The 24,522-nt window shown below is 32.8% G+C and overlaps 1 protein-coding gene across 7 annotated transcripts in view; it reads right to left on the reverse strand.

Moving 5' to 3' along the window:
- Nucleotides 1-24,522, reverse strand: part of LOC126887119 (reticulon-1-A) — a 130,558-nt gene that overhangs the window by 25,348 nt on the left and 80,688 nt on the right. The window contains exon 1 of one of the 7 annotated variants that reach the window (XM_050654474.1): nt 593-832. The exons of the other annotated variants lie outside the window; for them this stretch is intronic. Coding sequence (XP_050510431.1) covers nt 593-656 — 64 coding nt within the window. The 5' untranslated portion in view covers nt 657-832. Of the gene's footprint in view, nt 1-592; nt 833-24,522 lie in introns of those variants that run through there. 7 annotated transcript variants of the gene reach the window in all.

The raw sequence follows: 24,522 nt of genomic DNA on the forward strand, positions 1-24,522 counted from the left end.
ATATTATTAAAACTGAACCTTTTTTTTTAGTGAATGGAAATTGAGAAATAAAGAATCATATTATTCACGACCTACTTATGACCAACAAGTCTACCCTTCTTAAAACATTTAAATAATCTTACATCACACGTTCCATAGCTGCGAAATAGCTGTATATAATTTAAATGCAGTGTATGTAGAAAATCAGACTTCAAATAATTCAATTTAAAATATATTATTTTAGTCTTCTTACACAAGTTACAAAAAAAATGCCATGTCCCTATCTAGATAAGATAACATAAAAAGGGCGTTCATGAATGACCTGAACTTCAATAGAAATGAATCATTGACTTTTTGTATCTCAACCTTATATATGTTTAGGATTTATTTATATACCTTACTGATAAAAAGCTTAAATCTCGCTATAAATAAAATAACCCACGCATTTAACAAAACTCTAATATGTAATAAAAGAAAAAAATATCCCTACTTATTGGCCCGTTTTAAATTAAAAAAATACCTCGTGTCAAACTACCATACAGTCAAGCCATATGTTTTTGAAACAAAGACAGGAATTTTTGAAATTTCATGAATTAAAAGTGTTAAGTCTTACCAGGTCCTCTTTCCGGTAGATCCTCGGATACATCTTGTTGGTATTTATTCTGTCTTCTACCCATTTTTAATGAAAAATAAACAAAATCCTATAATAGCACTACAAGATATCAATGTGCGCATACAGCCTTAAAATAGCGTACACATACAAGAAGAGTTAGTTAAAAAGAGACATGAGGTAGGTATGTATCTAGCTAGCCTCTCACCCAGTCCCGGTACCACCTTTCAATGAGTAGATACCCAACGCAGCGTTGTCAGATTGTAAAAAAAAATCACATGGATAATACTTCTAATATCGGAATTTCATGGACTATGTCCATGTTAATGTCTGAATGTTTTACTGAATAGAATAATAATTGTTATTCACATGAATTGGTATGAAGAATTGGTACAGAACTACAACTGCTATGCACAATTAAACACAGAAAAAACGGCATACCTGGGGCACCTAATTAGAAACGAAAGATACCAGTTTCTGCAAACCTTAATTGAAGGAAAGATCGAAGGAAGAAGGGGAGTGGGCAGGAAGAAAATGTCATGGCTCCGTAATGTCAAACAATGGACAGGGCTAAGAAACATAGGAGACCTAATACTGCAAGGGATAGAGAAAAATGGTCAAATAAGAAGAAGAATTCACATGACTGTTGGGGTGATTTCCACTAGCAGACGTCTTCAACCTGACGCGAGAAAAGGCACAAGGGAGAAAAAGACGTGCATCTGTTGATACTGACCATCATAATTATCATACCATCAGTAAATTAAGAATCCTCTATTTTTTGCTTATTACGGCCGGTTTCACAAAGTAAAGTTAACTTGTGGTTAAGAGATAACCAGAGGTTACCCCAAAATATGCGTTTTTAGTTTCAGGTCAACGGCGAAGTATGGTTAACTCACAGAATTTTTAACCAGAGGTTGGAGTGGGTTACCCTATGGGCATGGGTATACCCAGAAGGGTAACAATTATGAAACTAGAACGCATATTTTGGGGTAATTTTGAGGTTATCTCTTAACCACAAGTTAACTTTACTTTGTGAAACCGGCCGTTAGGGGGTAGGCACAAAATTTCGGCTCCAATGCTTTTTAAATGTATTCTTTTTTCGCTGGGAAAACTAATAATAGTCTAAGATCCGAATATGAGGTCAAAATGTACCCATCTGCTTGCCGGATGAAACATTTTTTTTATTAAATTTCATACATAGACAAATATTTCTAGCATGAGTTGCCTATCAAAATCGTGTCATAGCTATCCTTAAGGGGGAGGGGGCGAAGGGGTTGAAATCAATATTCCAAACACATTTTTTTTTAAAGTATGGTAGAATTATTTTATTTTTAAATTAAATAGGCATATTCAGTACAATTAATAGATTACTCAAGAAAAAAGGAAAAATACTGAAAAATAAGCCAACGGTAGAAAATTTTTAAAAGACACCTCAAAATGTAATGAATTTTGCGGTGGACATCAGAACTCATCATTGAATCATGGTAAACAAAAAATTCAAAAAGATTTTATTAGCTTATGAGTTTCTCGAGATAACGCTGTCAAGTTTTTTTAGTTTTATCTAATTTTGACTTTTTGATACCACTCAGAAGTCAAAACAACGATTTTTTTTGTAAAAAAAGGTGAAAATTAACATATTTATTATTGTTTAAACAAAAAATAAGCATACAACAAAAAATATCTCGACAGCTTTACCTGAATGAATGTCTAAAGAAAATATATACAAAATTTCAGGTGGGTCGGTTAAGCAGTTTTTGAGCTACAATGTCTACAGCCTTTAAAAAAGGAGTTTTGAGGAAAACGAGTTTAAAGTATTGTCAACTTTTATTTTCAATTTCTTTTTTGTCTTTTAAATCGTAAAATGATGCACACTGGAATATCTTTTTGAATCGCGGAGTAATTTACAAAAGAAAATAAAAACAGCTGTTGACCGTTGTTCACTACGTTCAAGCGTGCTTATAATGGACAACCTCTTAGCCTTTTATCGTTCTATAAATCGTTGGCTGGATAACATTTTGATCTCTGAACACCTTAACTATTTCACCGTTGGGCAAACGTCCAAAACAACGATACAATTTTGTACATTGTAAACTTTATTGAACAAGTTTGACATTTGTGAAATACCTTTTTGTTGGTTCTAAAACATACCGTTTTGAGAAGATTTTCGACGTGGAAATGGAAAGGTCAACTAAATTTAATTTCAAAGTAAAATTGTGAGTTATTCTCAACGAAAATAGTAAAGCATCATCACTATGTTCATTCTAGTTACCGCTGCTCGAAAAAGTTCTAATGAACTAAGATTTAAACCAGTCCATTATATTTTTCACCACGATATTCGTGTTCTTACAATACTTTTTCCTCTTTTCTTTCCCTGTACTATCAATTTGAGCACTTCATATCGCTGTCCTCGCATGTATATGTCCCAGATATTGTATTTTTCTCATTTTTATTGTGTTCATTATTTCATACTTGTGTTCAATACTTCCGCGTTTATTTTTCTGCGTCCATGCTATTCAAGAATCCTTCTTTAACATCACATTTCAAATGACTGTAATAAACTGTCGCGAAATACATCTAAACATATTGAAAATTAAAACATATTATATTTCTAATATTAGGTATTGTTCCAAAAATATATTTTAAATTAACAAAACGCACTACTGATGCAACTGATCTAAGCGAATAATGAGCATAATTGTAAAAAAATATGAAAAATTTTTTTTTAAGAAACGCTTTTCTTTAGTTACGAGTGACTAAAATTAAAAATACTATAAAAAAATCAACTAAAAAGCAAAAAATAAAAAAAAAATTGAAAAAATCTAACACATCCGTCAAAGAAAAGCGTGGCGCGTGTTCATCGAATAAACGGTTTTTGCCCCACGCTTTTCTTTAACGAATGTGTTAGATTTTTTCGATTTTTTTTTTATTTTTTGCTTTTTGGTTGATTTTCAACGAAAACTTTTCGTTTATAAATTTGCAAAAGTCTGTGTGTTATTGCGTTGCCGCTCCTGCAATACTTAGAGCAGATGTATCGATGGATTCTTATGTAGTTTTGTCTTCTGAATCCAAATCTGAAAACGGCATTTCGATATCTCTAACCGTCTTCGAGATAATCGACCTCAAAATCTAAAATGTGACGTCACAATCCGGTTATTTCCTACCACGCACTAAACGTCAGCTGAAATCTTTGATTAGGAAGTAGGCTACTTTTTTTAATCTGAATTTGTTAAGCAAAGCAAATGTTATTATTTACATTTGAGTTTGACACTTCGTGAATGTCAAACTAAATTTTAAATTATTTAGCTATTAATAAAATATAAATGACATTTTATAGTGAATTTAATTATTATATAAAATAATATGTGTAATAAATGTATAAAAATACAATGTGAGTATATTTTGAAAGCAATAATGTATTAATAACTTTCAAAAGGTTTGTACGAGTAAGTATACGGCCTCCCCTTTAATGATAAATAGACTGTTCCATAAGTACTACTACAGTTCATCAGTAAAAAGTATCTTTATGTATTATGTATTTCACAATATTTGAAAATTGTTCTTAAAATGTTGTTTGGAATAAAAAATTATAATATTTGACGAATTTTCTCAAATTATGGATACCAACATCATTTTCATTTATAAATCTTGTATTTTTAATTTGACGAAGAAAAGTTATTCTTCATAAAAAGCTCTTCTTGGTCTAAGATTTATGATGCAATTATCACGAATCAAATTTTATTAATTTTATACGAGGTATATAAAAAATATGAATTTCGAGTAAAGTATCTTTATACACTGCGCGTCATAGAAAACGGGCACCCCAAAAAATGGGTCATGTTTGATGTCAAGTGTCTCCTAAACCTGTCGTCCGATATAAGTAATTTTTTCAATATCTTACAGCTTTATTCTTTAATAATATCGCTGTCATAATATTGTTGCTACTGTAGATTTTGATTGTATACCGGGTGTACGAATCAAACTGTGTTTTTTCCTCAAAGTTTGCAACACCCTGTGGCATATTCTAGCATTTATAAAATACTGAAATTAAAATACAACTATAGCCTCAGGTTCTCTTAACATTCTGTTAATTTATACATTCGCTTATATTGGATAATACAAAAGTTAGGTACTTTAACAACAAGCCATGTTCTTCACCAGTACAGGGTGTTTCTAAATAAGTACGACAAACTTTAAGGGATAATTCTGCATGAAAAAATAATGACCATTTGCTTTATAAACATATGTCCGCAAGTGCCTTCGCCTCTGAGATACAGAATGTTGAATTTTTTCTTACAAACCAACTATTTATTTATTGCATTAAAACCGGTTGAGATATGCAAATGAAATTTGGTCGATTTTAAGAAATAGTTATTGCGCATTTTTTGACATGCAATTAAGAATTTTATATTCACGTATGCACGCCAATGGTGAATATAAAATTTTTAATTGTATGTCAAAAAATGTGCAATAACTACGTCATTAAACCCACCAAATTTTATTTGCATATCTCAACCAATTTTTAAGCAATAGATAAATCGTCAGTTTGTAAGAAAAAAATCAACATCCCGTATCTCGGCAACGAAGCATTTGCGGGCATACGATTGTAGAGCAAACTGTCATTATTTTTTAATGCAGAATTACCCCTTAAAGTTTGTCGCACTGGTTCTCGTATTTAGAAACACCCTGTACTGATAAAGACCATGTCTAATTATTAAAGTACCTAATAACTTTTGTACTATCCAACATAAGCGAATGAATCATGAAACAGAATGTTAAGAAAACCTGAGGCTATTGTAGGGCTTTAATTTCAGTGTTTTATAAATACTAGAATATTTCACAGGGTGTTGCAAACTTTAAGAAAAAAACACAGTTTGATTGGTACACCCGGTAGGTATACAATGAAAATTTACCTGTTTAGCAACAACATTATTACTATACAGTGCTAGTCAAAAGTCCGTACCCCCCTCTTATCTTTTAAACGGTTATACGTACAAAAGTGAAATTTGGAGGGAGGAAATAAACGGACATAAGCTCCTTAACTAGTCATGACAGGTGACGTAATAGTGACAGATGACGTTACAGAGCCACTGTGACCGATAATTTTAAATGGGACCTTATGGCAAGTGATACCTCGTTTGAAAGGTATTTAAAATACCTATTCAGCCATACTAATTTTTTTGGGTGTAGGTGGATTTTTATTTTGGTGAATAAATTAAATAAATATAATATTGTAGTTTCTCATTTAATTAACAAAAATTCAAATGTCCGCCTATGGTTTCTTTGTCAAAAAATTTGACGTTTTTCAATTTTCTAGTAGTTTTTACGTAAACTTCAACCCTTTTGACAAGTAATCATAGGCAGAATTTTGAATTTTTATTAATTAAATGCGAAACTACAATTTTATATTTATTTCATTTTTTCATCAAAATTAGCTTAAACTCAAACAAAATTAGTATAAATGAATAGGTATTTTCAATACCTTTCAAACGAGGTATCACTTGCCATAAGGTCCCATTTAAAATTATCTGTCACAGTGGCGCTGTAAAGTCATCTGTCACTATTACGTCATCTGTCATGACTAGTTAAGAAGCTTACGTCCGTTTATTTCCTCCCTCCAAATTTCACTATTATAGGTATAACCGTTCAAAAGATACGAGGGGGGGGGGTACGGACTTTTGACTAGCACTGTATACAGCGATATTGTTAAAGAATAAAGCTATAAGATATTGAAAAATTTACTTAAAGCGGACCACAGGTTTATGAGATACGAGACATGAAAAATTACCCATTTTTGGGGTGCCTGTTTTCTATGACGCGCAGTGTAGTTCACAACATTTAAATTAGAATGATATATTTGCACATTAAAACATAATTTTTAATTCTAAACAACTTTTCGTAATAGCAATTTTCCATATTATGAATTTAAATACGTATATAAACAAAGTTTTCGTTATGATAATGCTCGCATTTTCAGCTTGTTTTATAATATTGTTAATTTTAGTCACTCGTAACTAAAGAAAAGCGTTTCTTAAAATTTTTTTTTCATATTCTTTTATTTTTTACTTTTTAGTCTTACACTTTTCAAACATTAAAATATATCGTCATGTTTATTAAAATATGAATAAAACATAATATGATATACTAACATGAAAAGTAGTCGGAATCGGCAAAAAATTTGAAACTTTATTGTTTATTAATGAAGCATAACGTAAACAATTAACGTAAAAAGTGAAATTATGTATTGTTCATATCATTAGCTATACAATCCGTAAAAGTTTCAAGCTTTTACATTGTAAAAAACAAGAGAATTTATGCGTTTTCCATTAAAATCGTTTTTTTATTTAAACAATTAATAAACATGAAAAAAAATTTTTATTGACTATTCGTGTATTGATTCCGCGAATGCATACGTCTGCAAATTTTCATTCATTCGCATTGAAGAAAAGGCAGTCAAATTAACGTCTAAAGATTTGACGCAAACTATTGAACTAAATAAAAGCGTTTAATAAAACATATTTTTTATCGCCTTCGGAAACTGACACAGTAAATTTGATGTAACGCTTGTCGTTTTATATAGCCAACGTATTTATTATTATTATAATAATGAAAATATCTACTTTTATATTATTTAGCAAACAATGACTAAAGGGAGATAAGAAAATATGCTCTAGTTGCAAACGCACCTATAGAGAACTTAATAAACATCTCAATAAAATTTACAACATAGATTATAACAAATTACAGTTATCCTTTCCTAGAAGCCAAACAACAATGCTTCAGTGATGCATTGCGATGAACGAAAAGTACTGAGGAAAATATATGGAGGAAAAACAGCGAACGGCGTTTGGATCAGAAGGATAAATGAAGATCTGAGTGCGTTAAGCCGGATTGATGTTAGGACGGGAACGTGTATAATACAGCTGTCTTCCGGCCACGTTGAAGAACCGTTTGATATGAAAAGCATTGGCTAGTTTATCATACAACGGAACGGGGCGACATCGGGCAGGGCTGGGGACGTGCGCTTTCTATTGTTCTACGGCACGTATCGTGCACGCCCCGTCCTAACATAAATCAGCCTTTATACGTGGAGCCCAGCATACTAGGAGTAATAAGAGCCCAACGACTAAGATGGTTGTGAGACATACAGAGGATGCTAGAGGGTATATTACCAAATATGCTACTCTCAAGTACAATTGGAGGATGTCAGAGAAGAGGTCGAGCTAGAACAAGGTGGAAAATGGATGTAGAACAGGGTCTAAAAAGACTCAAACGTCACAAATTGGAGGATGAAAGCAATAGATAAGAACGGATGAGGAGAATGGTCAATCAAGCCAAGGGCCTACTATAGACTCGATACGCTAAATATTATTATTATTATTAACAATCTAAGAAAAGCGACTAATAAAGATCACATGAAAGAGTGAAGGACAGAAAACGCTGAAGAAGGCAGAATGTTTTTTAGAGAAAAAAACACTATTGCATGTTTGATGATAATCGTCTAATTTTTAAGCATTTTATTTTATATAAAAACTGATGTAATCATATGATTGAGACGTGAGACTATATTATTAAAAAACTCTAACATCATCATCATCATTCTCTTTGCCTTATCCCTATGCGGGGTCGGCTTCCCTAATTGCATTTCTCCACACAATTCTATCTTGGGTCATATCAATGTTAATCCCCTTTACCAACATGTCCTGCCTTATCGTCTCCCCCCAGGTCTTCTTTGGTCTTCCTCTCCTACTCCCTCCAGGAATCTGCACTTCAGCTATTCTTCGTATTGGGTGATTAACGTCTCGACGTTGAACATGACCAAACCATCTTAACCTATGCTCTCTCATTTTGGCATCAATTGGTGCCACACCTAGACTTCCCCTAATATACTCATTTCTAATTTTATCCTTCTTTGTCACTCCACTCATCCATCTAAGCATTCTCATTTCCGCCACATGCATTCGTTGTTCCTCTTTCTTTTTCACTGCCCAACATTCAGTTCCGTACATCATTTATGGCTGTTTTATAGAATTTTCCCTTCAGCTTCATTGGAATTTTTCTGTCACACAACACACCACTCGCTTCTTTCCACTTCATCCATCCAGCCCTAATTCTACTGCATGCATCTCCATCTATTTCTCCATTACTCTGTAATACCGATCCCAGGTACTTAAAACTATTGCTTTTTACAATCAGTTCACTATCCAAAGATACCTTTTATTTGTAGTAACTCCATCTTTAAATGAACATTCCAAATACTTTCTTTTTGTCCTACTAAGTTTTAAAACTTTTTCCTCCAGAGCTTGCCTCCACTGTACCGGTTTTTGTTCTAAGTCTCTTTCACTATTTCCTACTAACATGACATCATCAGCATACATTAAGCACCATGGAATGTTACCATGTAGTTTCGCTGTTATCTGGTCCAAAACTAATGAGAATAATACGGACTAAGCACAGAGCCTTGGTGCAATCCTACTTTCACATGAAATTTATCAGGCTCTCCCACACCTGTCCTAACACTAGTCGTTACTCCCTCATACATATCCCTCACACTCTTTACATATTCACCAGGGACTCCTTTCTTATTGAGTGCCCACCACAGAATATCTCGAGGAACTCTATCATATACTTTCTCAAGATCAATGAATACCATATGAGCGTTTGTTTCTTTACTCCTGTATTTTTCCATCAACTGCCTTATAATGAAAATTGCATCTGTTGATCTGCCCTGCATAAAGCCAAATTGATTCTCGGATATTTCGGTCTCTTCACGTATCCGTCTATCAATTACTCTTTCTCATATTTTCATGGTCTGGATCAGCAGTTTTATAGCCCTGTAGTTTGTACATTGTTGTATATCTCCCTTGTTTTTGTAAACAGGTCTGCTTCTCCATTCGTCTGGCATTTGTCCAACTTCCAAAATTTTATTAAATAGGCCTGCTAGCCACCTTGTTCCTGTCTCTCCCAATGCTCTCCATACTTCCCCAGGAATATCATCTGGTCCTACCGCTTTTCCTTTCTTTATTTTTTGAAGCGCTTGAGCCACTTCCACGTTTTTTATTTTGGTGACCATTGCTGCTACTCCGTTGACTCTACAGGTTGTCTGTCAAATTCTTCATTTAATAAGCTGTCAAAATACTTTCTCCATCTCTTTTTGACATCCCTTTCGTGAACTAGTATTTGATTATTTTCATCTCGGATACATCTAATCTGATTAAAAAACTCTAACATCTAAGTAAAAAAATCCTTAGTAGCAGGTATAATTTAATTAAAAACCATAAAAATCCAAATGGATTACATAAATTTGTTCAGAACGAATGTTTTAGGACTTATCAGTGCATCATCAGTGAACTCATTTACTTGAAAAATAGCCCCAAAGCGAAACAGTGGTAATAAGTAGAATTCAATTTACATTCTTAAATCGTAAAATTATAAAGGCTTAAAGCCGATGTTAGCGGATACTTTCCGGGAACATTACGAAACCCTACCCGAAATCTCAGAGAACCAAGTCAGCCAAGTCAAATTGGTCAACTGACATCTGCTAAGTCAGTTGACCAAGATGGCCTTGGCCGATGTCAGTTGACCAAGATGGTTGTCTGAGATTTCGGGTAGGGTCTCGTAATGTTCCCAGAAAGTATCCGATAACATCGGCTTTAGGTCTTTATAATTTTACGATTTAAGGGGATGGGTACGTAGTTTCTGCTCCAATGCTATTCAAATGGGAATAATTTTTTTCGAATCCTGAGAAAACTAATAAGTAGTTTTGAAAAATTTAAACGCAGAATGAAAGATTACGTTATTATCGAGGGCCGAAAGTCCCTGAGAATTTCTATAATGTTTATTTTAATAAGTTATAGGGGTGAAAAACTAAGAGAAAATTTAGTGTGATTTTTAATTTCAAATATCTCATTCAAAATAAACTTTTTATTTATTCTAAGGGACTTTCGGCCCTCGGTAATAATTTAGTATTTCATTCTGCATTTAAATTTTTCAAAAATATTTATTGGTTTTTTTAGGATTCGAAAAAAATGAACACAATGTCCATGGTAATATTTTCCAAATTTATCTTTGTCATAAAACGCACTCAGTCGAATAGAATATTGTTAGCATATTGTCAGTCAGACAGTGACAATCAGTGACAATTTTAAATATTTGACATGGTACCGGGAATATTTTGAGTTGTTGGTTAAATAATACTGATAGTGTATTTGATAATTGATTTAAGACGTGAACTTAGTAACGATATATTATTAAAAAATCACTTTATCGCTTTTCCTCTTTTCTCGATTGATTATTAGTTTTTGTTGTACAGTAGATAAATTATTACAATCACTGAATACATAGTTAGTGAAAAAATTATCATATTAATTAACTGATGCAATTATACAAGTAACAGTTATCCAAAAACATTCAAAAGCCATCTTTTGAAGTTAATGATCATTGTCAAGTAAAGTTTACATATCCATACCAGTGAGAATTTTACGTTAAGTTACGCAAAAGCGCGTAAAGTGAGAATTACACGTAAGTTGCCGCGTAGACAGAAAAAGTAGGGATAGCCGTAAAATATTTGCGAATTATGTACCGATGGGCTTAAGAATTTAAATTGAATTCTACATATTATCACCGTTTGGTTTTGGGGCTATTTTGCAATAAATGTGTTCACTGATGATGGACTGATAAGTCCGAAAAGTTCGTTCTGAACAAATGTATGTAATCCGTTTGGATGTTTAAGATTTTTAATTAAATTATACCTACTACTAAGGAGTTTTTTACTTCGATGTTAGAGTTTTTTAACTACATGGTATACAGCCAAGTTCCGGGAACTTTCCCGTTTTAGTTTAACTATATTATTACACAAACACGGTAACAAATATAATAAATAATACTCATATATACGATGTACGTATCATGGTTGTAGGTAGAAATAAAAATGTAGAATAATAAAATAAATGTAGAAAAATAAAGGCTGTAAATAAAAATCGAGAAAAAAATGTCATGCAAAATGAGAATATTTTCTAACGATGGACGGCAACGTTGTCCAACTCTGAACAAACGTGGCAAGTGTAAGAATATCTTGGTAGACGAGACTGACTATTCGAAGTGTTAATTGTATAAATATACAAAGGTCGAACGATAAATACTAAATTTGAATGTTAGCACTTTTGAAATAAAAAAATATGTCAGTCTTAATCATGAGAATAATTGATAATTGAGATTTGCAAATTTTATTAAAAAATACAATATCACAATAAGATAGAAACAATGACTCTTATTTCATAATATTTTATGTAGCAGATATAGGTATGTTATAATGTTACTCAGTTACTCTTTGCTCTTAGTCATATATAGCTCCTTGACTTTTTGCATAATCACGTTCACGAGATACCCCAGACTCCCAGAATAAGGTTCAAAGGTCGTCCATGCGAAAAGTGGTCCAAGTAATTTTTTTTTAAACAAATTGTAGAATTGTGACGGATATGTGATACCAGGGAAGGCGAAACGAAGATATATAAAATAGCCAAACAGAGAGCAAAGAAAGCAAAAGATTTTAATCAGATTAGATGTATCCGAGATGAAAATAATAAAATACTAAATTGAAGAGTCTCAAATTGTAGAATTGTGACGGATATGTGATACCAGGGAAGGCGAAACGAAGATATATAAAATAGCCAAACAGAGAGCAAAGAAAGCAAAAGATTTTAATCAGATTAGATGTATCCGAGATGAAAATAATAAAATACTAAATTGAAGAGTCTCAGATGCAGAATCCACCATTACAATGGTAAATAGTAATTTAAATCTGAGACTTTTCATGTTAAAAGTTCTTTCTGGTACATACATCCTTAATCTGTGGCTTTAACAATTTATAAGACCGCAGATGACGAATGTAGAAAACAAAAAGGATTCCTTGCAATTACATTTCGTTTTCATTCGTCTCGGAAAAGGACAGAAGAGGAACTTTCTAGTACTCAAATCTGAGTAAAGATAGAAAAGTAAATGTTGGTTTTGCTTGTTTTTGATTCAGAGGGATGCACAATCGCCGGACAACTGTTTCCACCGTTTCAGGCTTTTTCAACAGCGCTAGCGTGCACTCCTCTGAATCGAAAAACAGCTCAACCATCAATTTAAGGGGAATTTGAAAGATCATAAAAATTCCCATTGGGACGCAATCCAGCGACATCTCTTAACAAATTGAAGAGTCTCAGATGAAGAGTCCAACATTAAAATGGTAAATAGTAATTTAAATCTGAGACTTTTCATGTTGAAAGTTCTTTCTGGTACATCCTTAATCTGCGACTTTAACAATTTATAAGACCGCAGACGACGAATGTAGAAAACAAAAAGGATTGCAAGGAATCTAATACGGAAAATTTTCGCAATATAGAGGTTTCTAACCTTTGGTGCGTCCGACAACTGGAGTACCTACCTGTCATAGCAGGGGCGGACACAACCCCCAAAATCTTTAATGGAAAGGGGGGTTGAGTGATACCTCATTTTAAAGATCGTTCGATTACCCTTTCAAAAATACCACATACATTATATTTCTTTTCAGTACTTTTGGAAAAATCAAGCGAAACCGTACAGATATTAAAAGTATCGAGTTCAGAACTCCAAAACTTTTTTTGGGGTATTGGACTCCAAACTGAATTTTTTGGGTGTTGGAGTATTTCTTTTTAAATATTTTTGGAAAAATCAAGTAAAACCGTATTAAGTATCGAGTTCAGAACACCAAAATTTTTTAGAGTATTGAAGCCAAGATTTTTCCAAAAGTACTAAAAAGAAATATAAGGTATGTGATATTTTTTAAAAGGTAATTGAATGACCTTCAAAATGAGGTATCACTCAACCCCCCTTTCCATTAAAGATTTTGGGGGTTGTGTTCGCCCCCGCTAGATGGTTGATGTAGAAAACTGGTGTACAAAATGTCCCCCTCAAATAAATTTGACGTGTTTTTGCATATTTTTAGATTTTCTATAGGGACCAAATTATAGGGCGTGGCAACTTTTCAAATTGACACATGACACACTGTATATTTTTATTATACATACTTGCAATGAACAATATTATACAGTTGAGTATGGAGAAATGTTTTGATCACAATAATTATGGTCTAATTATGGACAGATTTCCGAATAAAATAACTAAATTGAAATTATTACGGAAGCTTGATTTCCAGTGCCAAATATTGAATAAAAAATGTGTTTTCCCGTGCAGTTCGCGGTATTTTTAAAACATTCAACACTTGCCAACAATGTCAACTATGACTAATATTTTTCAGTAGTTAAGGGTACAGTAAGGTTCTACACAATACCTTCACGCAATTATTGTATCTGAACGTATTATGTATCTGAATGTATTATTGTAAATTTTTATACACCCCCCATGTAAATTAGCTTAAGCATAAACACAGTATTTGCTGTTTCGCTCAACTGACTTACATTACTTGTATTCAATAAAATCAACAATGAAGTGGATAGGCGCAAAATTTGCTTGCAATGCTTTTTAAACGCATTAATTTTTTTCGAATCCTGAGAAAACTAATGTATTTTTGAAAAATCTAAACGCAGAATAAAATATTACATTATTACCGAGGGCAGAAAGTCACTGAAAACCTCTATAATGTTCTAAGCCTAAGCTAAAGTCTAACTAGCTTTAATCTAAGCTAAGCTTTAGTATAAGCCTAAGCTAACGTCTAAAGGTGGGCAACTAATCGATAATGGTAATGTAATGCGAATTTATAGGTTTCTATCGATATTTTTCCATCTCTTCTATTGTCATATCTTTTTATTTCACAATGTAATGATGTTTTCCATACTTTGCGTTATGTTGACGGTTCTTAGCGCACTAATCACTGTATATTCGTTGCTTGCATTGCATGTTTTTATGAACTATGTAGTTACTATGTAGTTGGTTTTTAATACATCGTTTAATAATTATTACACACAAACTAAATTCATGTTTGTCAGACGAACACGAACACTTTGATATGCGAAATAAACAGAGAAACATATTATAGAAAGCTGTATTCGCAAATTGGGATGTATTTTGACTACGGAATAATTTACGTGTAGGAACGTAGGAAAGAAAATTCATTCATGTAGAATTATCGAGTTACTGTTACCTATTAGTTAGGATATTGCCTTCTGTGAGATGAGTATTTAGTAAGGGTTCACCTAGAATTGTTGAATTTCGTCAAGTGGTTTTAGGTTTGTTATCGACATATTCGGTGACGCAGTTTGTTGAAAAATATTAAGATATTACATACAAGATATACAATGTATATTCTAATACTTCTGTGATGTAATATCTTATATTTTTCCTTCACGTTCTTCTTTATGTCATAAAAATGCCAATTTACAAAACAATAAATAATTATTGTTGGCCTAGGATGTAGTTTAAGTTCGTCAGTGTGTGTTTACGAGACCCCTGTCAAAGGTTAAGATATTTCTGATACATTTCGTATTTCTTTACATTTTTATCTTTTGTTTTCTTTGCCTTCGTCTCCAGTAATTTTTTCTATTCTCTTTTGCTTATCTATTATTTAATATTATGTTTTCTTCTATTTCAACAGTTAATCGTTTGCAAAGAGGAACTAAAGAGGAGACTAGTTCCCATATTTTATGATATTTGATATAAAATTGAAATGTGTTATGTTATATTTGAATATTTATCTAATTAATGAATTTGCTTATTTTGTATATTTATATTTTAATTTACTATTTTATTTGGGAATAGAAGTGAGAAATCAAGCACAAAAAGCAAATAGACGCAGGATGCCAATAACACTATATATGGCGAGACCGACATATTAACACTGAGATGAAATGAAGTCAAGAATTTGTAAAGCCAGTGTAATACGATCAATAATGACATATGCATCAGAAACAAGGCCCGATACCGCTGTGTCTAGGTACACGCTAACGTGTACGCAAATAAGAAAGTTAGGTGCACGCTTAAACGTCATCAAGTCAGTGACGTCATTATTTAACGTGTACTATGACCAGAGTACTATGACTGGGTTTTTTGGTACACGCTAATTTGAGCCGCGCGTATGCTGTGGTATTATTAAGTATCTGTAAGTATCGCGAGTGTCAGAGTGTGGTTAGAATTTGTCTAATCGCGTTATGTTTACACTTTAATATTGATTTGTAAAGAGTTTCCTTATTTTTACTTGTTTAGTGTTTTTTTTTTTAAATTAACTATGGAGTGTGGACAATTATTTAGTTCTTTTAATGAGTTTAACAACATTCTAAAACAGTATGAAAAAGATAAGAGAAAAAAAATTCGTGATTATAAGGGTAGCAGAAGTAATAAGATAAAATATACGGGGCGATTGATTAGTGTGATAAAAGCTTAGTAGATCCGCTATAGTAATAGATAGCAATAAAAGTTAGTAACAAAAAAGTTAGCAAATTTTGAGCTTCATATTACAAAATTACTAAAATTAGTTAGAATGTTACAGGGCGTTCGATAATATAGTGGCAGACCAAACTTATGTTTTTTAAATGGAACACCCTATATTTTATTTTATGTTCGAAATCTTCTTAACTTCCATATCACAAAAATATAAAGGTTTATTATGTTATACAGGGTATTTATAAAGTTATAACCAATTTTCTATGAAAATCGTAACACGTTCAACTCCCTGTATAAATATATTGTTATATACATATTGTTTTATTACAATTAAGTTTGAAACGTATGAATAGTTTTGCTTCCCTTCCCCTTCCCTTAATAAAAATATTTTCTATCAAACAAACAACAAACACTAAATATCAAAATAGCGTGTACCAAAATATAAGTCACTGCGCACGCTAAATAATGACGTCACTGGCTTGATTAAGTTTAATTCGCGTGTACCTAACTTTTTTATTTGCGTACACGTTAGCGTGTACCTAGACACAGCGGCCCGATACAGCCACAACACAAAGACTACTGGAAACGGAGGAGATGAGAGTACTGAGAAGAATTACAGGAAATACGCCGAGACGCTGAGAGATCGAAAGAGGAGTGAAGACATTAGAAGACAATGTAACGTACAGTGTATAAGCGAATGGATACTAAACAGAAAAAAAAAATTGAATAACCACATAACCAGAATGGGGGAGACACGTGTGGTCAAAATAGCACGAGATAAATCACCAATCGGCAGAAGAAGTATCTGCCGACCGCGCAAAAGATGGAGTGACAACCTTCCATAAAGGTATCAATCCGCCAATGAACAAACAGAATTGCTTATAAAGAGGAAGAAGAAGAAAATTTGGGAATAAATCATAATTTGAGTTCTTCTTCTTCTTCTTCCTTTATTGGGTTATATCCCTCGGGATAATTCGCCCAGCTTACACCAGGGAAATACTCTTGTCTTGCTCTGGGCAATCGAATATTTCCAAATATATATGTTAAAGCCTCAATTTTTTTAAATATATATTAGCAGGAACATCTTCTTATAGGGCCAGACAGTCCCTACAGGAAAGGCAATATTATAACATAAGGGTTAAGACTTTTATCATTTGGAGGTCTAATATCTTTTTATATCTTTATCTTCTTAATTTTTTTAATTCAAATTTGGGAATTGATTAATTTATAAATTAAGTTTGGCTAAGTTAAGGAATTTAAGGATCAGGTTAATCCTACGTGGATTAAGGTTGGACATAAGTAGGCAAATTTCAATGGGAGTAGGGATATTTGTTTTGGCTAATTCTTTATATAGGTCAAAATTGGGTGACATATTTATAGGGCACTCAAAAATCAGATGATTTAAGGACCCAACTCGGCCACAGTCACAATATGGGTCGTCTTTTACTCCTATCCTGAATAGGTGAACTGGAGTAGCACAATGACCTGTCCTCATTCTAATAATGGTGGTTATATGTCTTCTGTCTTGGTATGCAAAATTGTGGTACTAGGGGAGTTTATCTATCTGACCTACAATTTTAGAGTAAAATGAATTATTTCGATTTTTCCCCTGCCATTCTTGCTTCCACCGATTCCAGATGGAATGCTTGATGTCTGGTAGAAAGTTGGAATAGTGAAGACTGATACCAGCAGCTACATTTAAGGTTCTACCTATATTAGCTAGTTTATCAGCCACCATGTTCCCTATAATATTCGAGTGTCCTGGAATCCATGCCAGACTAATATTAACGTTATTTTCTTTCGCTTCAATGATGCCTCTCTTGGTCATGAACGATGAATGTTCTGTTTCCATAGAATAGGTTGATCTGCCTATTTTCTGTAAGGCACTTTTAGAGTCCGAGCAGATGATTGCTTGTTTAATCCCATTTTTCAAAATAATTTGGAGGGCATGATTAATTGCGACAATCTCAGCCGTACATATTTGGGTATACTTAGGTAGTTTACTGGTATAAGAATAGTTGATCTCTCGGCTAAAGACACCAAAGCCTGCTGATCCTTCATCATCAACCGAGCCGTCCGTGAAGAATTTGGTGTGACTAGGTTTATTTAGAATTATTTTTTGGAGTTGAACTGAGGCAAGTTCATCTGAACGATTAGATTGGATATTTATGATTGGAATTATTGATAATTGATGGTCTAGTTCAAAGTTATGGCATGGGTATAAGTCACTTAAATATAAGTTGGGATAAGTACTTTTAAATTTGTTTTTTAAAAGCACTAGACATGGAATATTTCTGTTTTTCCAATTATTTTGGTTCCTTTGAATTGCCAAGTCTAACAGGTCGAGAGCGGAAATAATTGGGTTGCCAATTAACATTAAATTTTTTAATATAAATTTAGAGCTAAGCCATTCCCATCTAGATTTAAGCGAGATCTGACCACTTTCACTTAGAGAGCATGAATTGGGGTAGATTTCATGCATCCAGTTATAATTCGGATACTTTTGTATTTTAGTTTCTCTCATAATTTGAGTTTGAAATTAAGTTTATTTGACGTTTATTTGACTTCCAAAGTGGAAATGGACGTCGAAATGTGAACTTAATGTCATAAGATGCCACAAAAATAGCTTCAGAACAATAATTTGACATTTTTTAATATACAAACTTTGATTTAGTGAATTTTACATTCTTTTATTTAATGATTTGCGTTCTTTCTTTGTTTTGTATATATCCCATTTCTGTTTTTTTTTTGTATTCCAACATTCGAAAAAAGTGGCGCTCTTTTCTTTTGAAGGGCTGTTCTCTGTTTCTTTTCTGTTGTGTTTGTGACCTCTATGAACGACCCCGCCAATAATATATACCAGTACTCAGCAACTGAGCTTTTGAGCCTATTATCTACCGGTGTCCTAAGATTCCATAAACTGATTAGAAACATAGACAAGCTCATGCTTATAAAATGACTAGACGAAAACAAAGTAATTACTTTAAATCTGTGCATATTTATGAAATTGTTTAAGCATTTTGATTTTGACAAAGAAATAATACTGTGGTATAACAATGAAATTATTTTTTTCAAATAAAACTTTTCCATTTGTAAATAATCATATCGCGATAATATTAAACTTTTACTGTTAAGTCGATATTTTTGCATATAGTTGCGTGTACAGTATCAATGGCAATACCCTTTAAATGGAAATATTGACTAAATAATTACTGGATACCGCTTGTACTTGTACTCTAGGGGTCCGTTGAATACCGCGTTTATTTTTCTCTAAACCAACATTTCTTACTCACTGGGAATAGTACAGATATTATAAACTATTTACAAGCTGTATCGTTTGAACCAGAATAAACTTCACTTATTATGTTGATACAAGGATTGGGAAAAACTTTTATGGATTCAACTTTCACGTTTTAGGATAACATTTCTTCTTCTTATTGATGGGCCTATCCGTGAAGAATGTTGGCTATCATCATGACAATGTTTATTTGATCTTAAGCAGCGTGGAAAGGCTACATAAATGTTGTGTTGAACCCGGTTCTGAGGTTCTTTAACCAGGATGTTCTTCTTCTTCTTCTTAGGGTGCCTGTCCGTTCCGAACGTTGCGATCATTCTGGCTATGATGACTTTGTTAGTTGCTATACGGAATAGTTGTGTTGAGGTCTTTCTATACCATGTTCTCAGGTTAGCAAGCCAGGATATTCTTCTTCGTCCTGGGGCCCTTTTTCCTTCAATTTTACCTTGTAAAATGCACTGGAGTAGCTCGTATCTGCCTTGATTTCTCATTATATGCCCTAAGTACTGCAGCTTACGGCCCTTCACGATGTTGACTAAATCTGCGGTTGTGTTCATCCTCCGTAGTACTTCTTCATTGGTGACTTTGTCTGTCCATGGTATCTTCAGGATCCTTCTGTACAACCATAGCCCAAAAGCTTGAAGTTTCGATAAAGTTTCCGCCTTCAAGGTCCACGTTTCTACTCCGTATAAAAGCACTGAGTACACGTAACATTTAAGGAGCCTTATTTTTGTTTTCAGAGTGATGTCATGGCTCTTGAACACAGAGCTCATAGTCAAGAATGCACTCTTTGCCTTTCCGATGCGACATTTAATCTCTTGAGTATTGTCCCACGACTCATTGATTATAGTGCCCAAATAGCTGTATTGTGAGACACGTTTAATTCTCATTTGGTTCACATACAGATTTACTCCAGTTATGTTTTGCTTGCTGATGATCATTAGCTTGTTCTTCTCTCTGGATATTATTTATTTCTTCAGTTCTTCTTCATTTTTCTGAGGACTTTCTCATTTGTGACTCAGTCAACCCACGGAATTTGAAGTATTTCCGATATAGACTCATCTCAGGTTGTGGCGTTTGAAGTACCCCCCCATCCTGTTGAAGGTTGACATAGATTTTCCGATACACGCTCTTTTATCTCTTGGTTGTTAGTCCATTCTTCATTTATTATGGTGCAGAGGTAGTTGGAGTGCGTTATTTTCTCTACAGGGTTTTGGTTGACCTTTTATAACCTTTTTTACTGATGATCATAAGATTTGTCTTCTTTACGTTTATATTAAGTCCATATTGTTGACTTTAATACGTGATTTTGTTTAGCAAGCACTCGTTTAGTACTCACACTCGCCTTTTCAGTTTCGTGCAAAGCTTTGATAAATATTCTTTCACAGTAGAGATTGAAGATTATGGCACAAAATACAGCCTTGCCCCATTCCACGTACGATTTTCACTTATTATAGGACGGGACACACATATCCGCACCGAGTAGAGACAGCATAGCCAGCCTTGCTGACCTTGGGAACAAAAAAAGAATGAAGAAAATTGCTCCATGAAAAACCGAAAAATTGCATTTTTTTAACGTATACCTATTTTGAACTTTGAGATTACATTTTCTCCAACCTAATTTTTGATTGTAATTTTGCTATTTTTGGCAATTTTCAGTCGTAATATCGATAGTTTTTTTGTAATAATATATGTGATGAGTATTTTAAAGATATGAAAATTGGTGTGGAGAAAGAGGACCGAAATAAAAAGGTGGTGGTTCGAAAATTATGATCCTATTGTTTAGATCTTTGCCGCAAATGCCGGTCAACTGTGACCGGTTGTATCTCAGGAACCACTCATCACAATTAAACGTTTTTTCTTTTAAAAGAAGCGTCCTGCCGCTTTTTTTCCAATGCCGTTTTCATGATTTAACTTAATTTAATATTTCCCGAGATATTCTAATTGTTTATAAGCCAAAAAATTGTTTATAATTTTAAAATATTCCTGAGGCCGCTTAAATAGTCCAATTTCAATTCTGTAAAGTACATTAGATAGGTACGATGTCTTTTTATACAAAAATCATAGTTATTCTTATGTACATAATTATTGTGGTTATTACAGCGACCGTAAATTTTTAATTAACAACTCAATTGTTGCTAAACTGTTCATTCAATTTCCATCGGCTTCTGGAATTATAATCTATACGAAAAGAGCTTTTATATTACCAAGTTATTTAATTATTAATAAACAATAATTACTTATCTAAAATTTTAGTTGAAAATTAAAGATTTTGTTGGAAAATCCCGCATTTTCCGGGGAAATTGTCGTCGAAGTAAATCGGGAAAAACACGTCTCTATGCAGAATTTAATTACGGCGAATTTTTATTTGGGTGTTTTTGGTGTAAAGTTAAAATCTTTGAATTTATAGAGCAAAAATTGAAAAAAAAAACACGATTTTCGGGCGCCATTTTTTTTATAAAAAAAAGTAGCACACTATCTGCGGACTTTGCATACCTATATTATTAATATATACAATCATCAGATTCGATTCCAGCAATAAAATTGCTGGTAAATAACTTTTCCCAAAAATGGCCTATTCTGCGATAATCTGCCTAGACTATTAGAGCAGTTATTAAGGGGGAAATTACATCTTATTAAATTATCGTAATTTTATCCGTCTCCGTTAAATATTAAATGGCACCTGTTTTGAAGTGTTTTCGATTTAGTTTCTTCATTAGCAATAAAAAAAAAATTAATTTAGTGTTTTTGAAATCAGTTTAAATTCTTATCCATTGAACAGTGAAACAACAGCTGTTGAAATAAGATGTCAAGTTCTCAACACAAGAAAAAGTTGTTTGTCGTATTACATATTTGTAGCTCGTAATGGTGATTGAATAAATAGTTCGAAAAGTAATTGATGTGTGTAATGGTATACAGAGTGAGTCTGTAATTTGGAATAAATTAATAATCAATAGTTCAAATACTAATTGTTTTTTAAAAAACACTCAGACCTGTCGATTAGTATTTCAAATCTAATTTTTTTACATACAATAATAATGTATACAGTGTGTCCCAATTTAGAGATATGATGTCATCGTTGATTTTCTGAAATGGCAACACTGTCATTTTGATAGCTATTTTGATAGGGTGTGTAAAGTTATACATAACTGCAAAATATCAAATTTTTATTCCCTGCCATTTACAAGATAATAATAAATAAAAAGTTATATCTGTAATTTGGAATAAATTAAATAGTTCAAATACTAATTGTTTTTTTTTTGAAAAATGCTCAGACCTGTCCATTAGTATTTCAAATCGAAATTGTATAGCAATTTTGATAGAATGTGTAAAGTTATACATAACTGCAAAATATCAAATTTTTATTCCCTACCATTTATAAGATATGCCATATCTCTAAATTGGAACACCCTATATACATTATTATTGTATGTAAAAAATTTCCATTTGAAATATTAATCGGTAGGTCTGAGTATTTTTCAAAAAAACAACTAATATTTGAACTGATGAAGTATTCCAAATTACAGACATAACTTTGTTATTTTTATTATCTTGTAAATGGCAGGGAATAAAAATTTGATATTTTGCAGTTATGTATAACTTTACACACCCTATCAAAATAGCTATCAAAATGACAGTGTTGCCATTTAAGAAAATCAACGATGACATCATATCTCTAAATTGGAACATCCTGTATACATTATTATGTATGTAAAAAATTTCATTTCAAAATTATTAAAAATTATCGCTGTAATTTTTATTCTTGTAGGTTTGTATTGGTCAGAATCTCTATGAATGAAATAATCGGCACAATTTTTGTAGACAGAAATCTCATTGGTGAATTGGTGCTATTTCGACTTGTTGATACAGCAAACAATACCAGAATTTATTACGCCATTTCTAAATGATAGATAACAATCCGAGCATCCCAAAGCTTTGTGGTATCAACACACCATTATGCTAAGACAGTTAGAATATTTCCAAATCTGAAGAAAAGATTATGTAGTACTGAAATGTAGTGATGTTGAAAAAGTAACTATTCGTTACAAAGTACTCGTTACTTACGAATACCGAAAGTAACGATTACTATACAGAGAGGCAAATCGTTACTTTGATTACTCTGATTACTTCGTACCAATCGTATCAGAGCGAGTAACGACTATTGTATCTACTTTGATTACTCTGATTACTTCATTACTTCGTACTAATCGTATTAGAGCTAGTAACGGCTGTTGTATCTACTTTGATTACTCTGATTACTTCGTTACTTCGTACCAATCGTATCAGAGAGAGTAACGACTATTGTATCTACTCTGATTATTTTATTACTTCGTACCAATCGTATCAGAGCGAGTAACGACTATTGTATCTACAACCAGTACACTCGATTACTTTCTAGACTGACCGGAAAAATGTGGAAATGATAATGTTTTTACAGTATGATCAACAACTTTAATTTTGTATGTATTGCATTGGTTTTATTAGAATTAGACCAGGGCATTTAGGGGGGGGGGGCGGGCATACAAAATACCTTCCTACTGAGAAATACGATTTTCGATATGATTACCGGTACTCAAATACAAAAGTAACAAAAGTATTAAATCATAGTAATCAAAGTAAAGAATACTGTAAATGATTACTTGTTATATCGGAATACCTGTACAAAATACCTACCTACTGAGAAATACGATTTTCGATAATATCATGATTACCTGATATTATGATTACCGGTACTCAAATACAAAAGTAATCAAAGTAACGAATACTGTAAATGATTACTTTATACAAAAGTAACGATTTGTAACGAATACTCGGAAGTAACTATAATCAACATCACTACTGAAATGCTTGTCATTCGACCTGAAGCCCTTAAAAACGTGCTGAGTTTCAAACAAAGCAAACAAAGCTTGGTTTATTGCTAAGTAGTGAGGAGATGTCAATTTGAGCATCTTATTTAAATTGTTTTTCATTTAAATAACCACATCATTTCTTGAAAAATATCAATTTTTAACTAAAAATAAAGATGATTCAGATTTGATTACAGAACAGTACATCCATCATGTGCTTATACGTATTTCGGCTTTACCGTAGCCTCCTCAGAGCACCTGTGTAGAGGCACTGAACTGGATTCAAATTTTTTGATCTCTTCGGTTTAATTATTAAAATAATTGCAAAAGATGCAACTATAGCACCATCTATGAATCGTTAGTCAAAATGGGACAGGAGCTAAAATTCGAATTTTCACCACTCTGTTCTGCTTAATTTTTCCACCTTGAAAAGCGTA

Source organism: Diabrotica virgifera, chromosome 6, assembly GCF_917563875.1.
Source record: "Diabrotica virgifera virgifera chromosome 6, PGI_DIABVI_V3a".
Lineage (NCBI taxonomy): Eukaryota > Metazoa > Arthropoda > Insecta > Coleoptera > Chrysomelidae > Diabrotica > Diabrotica virgifera.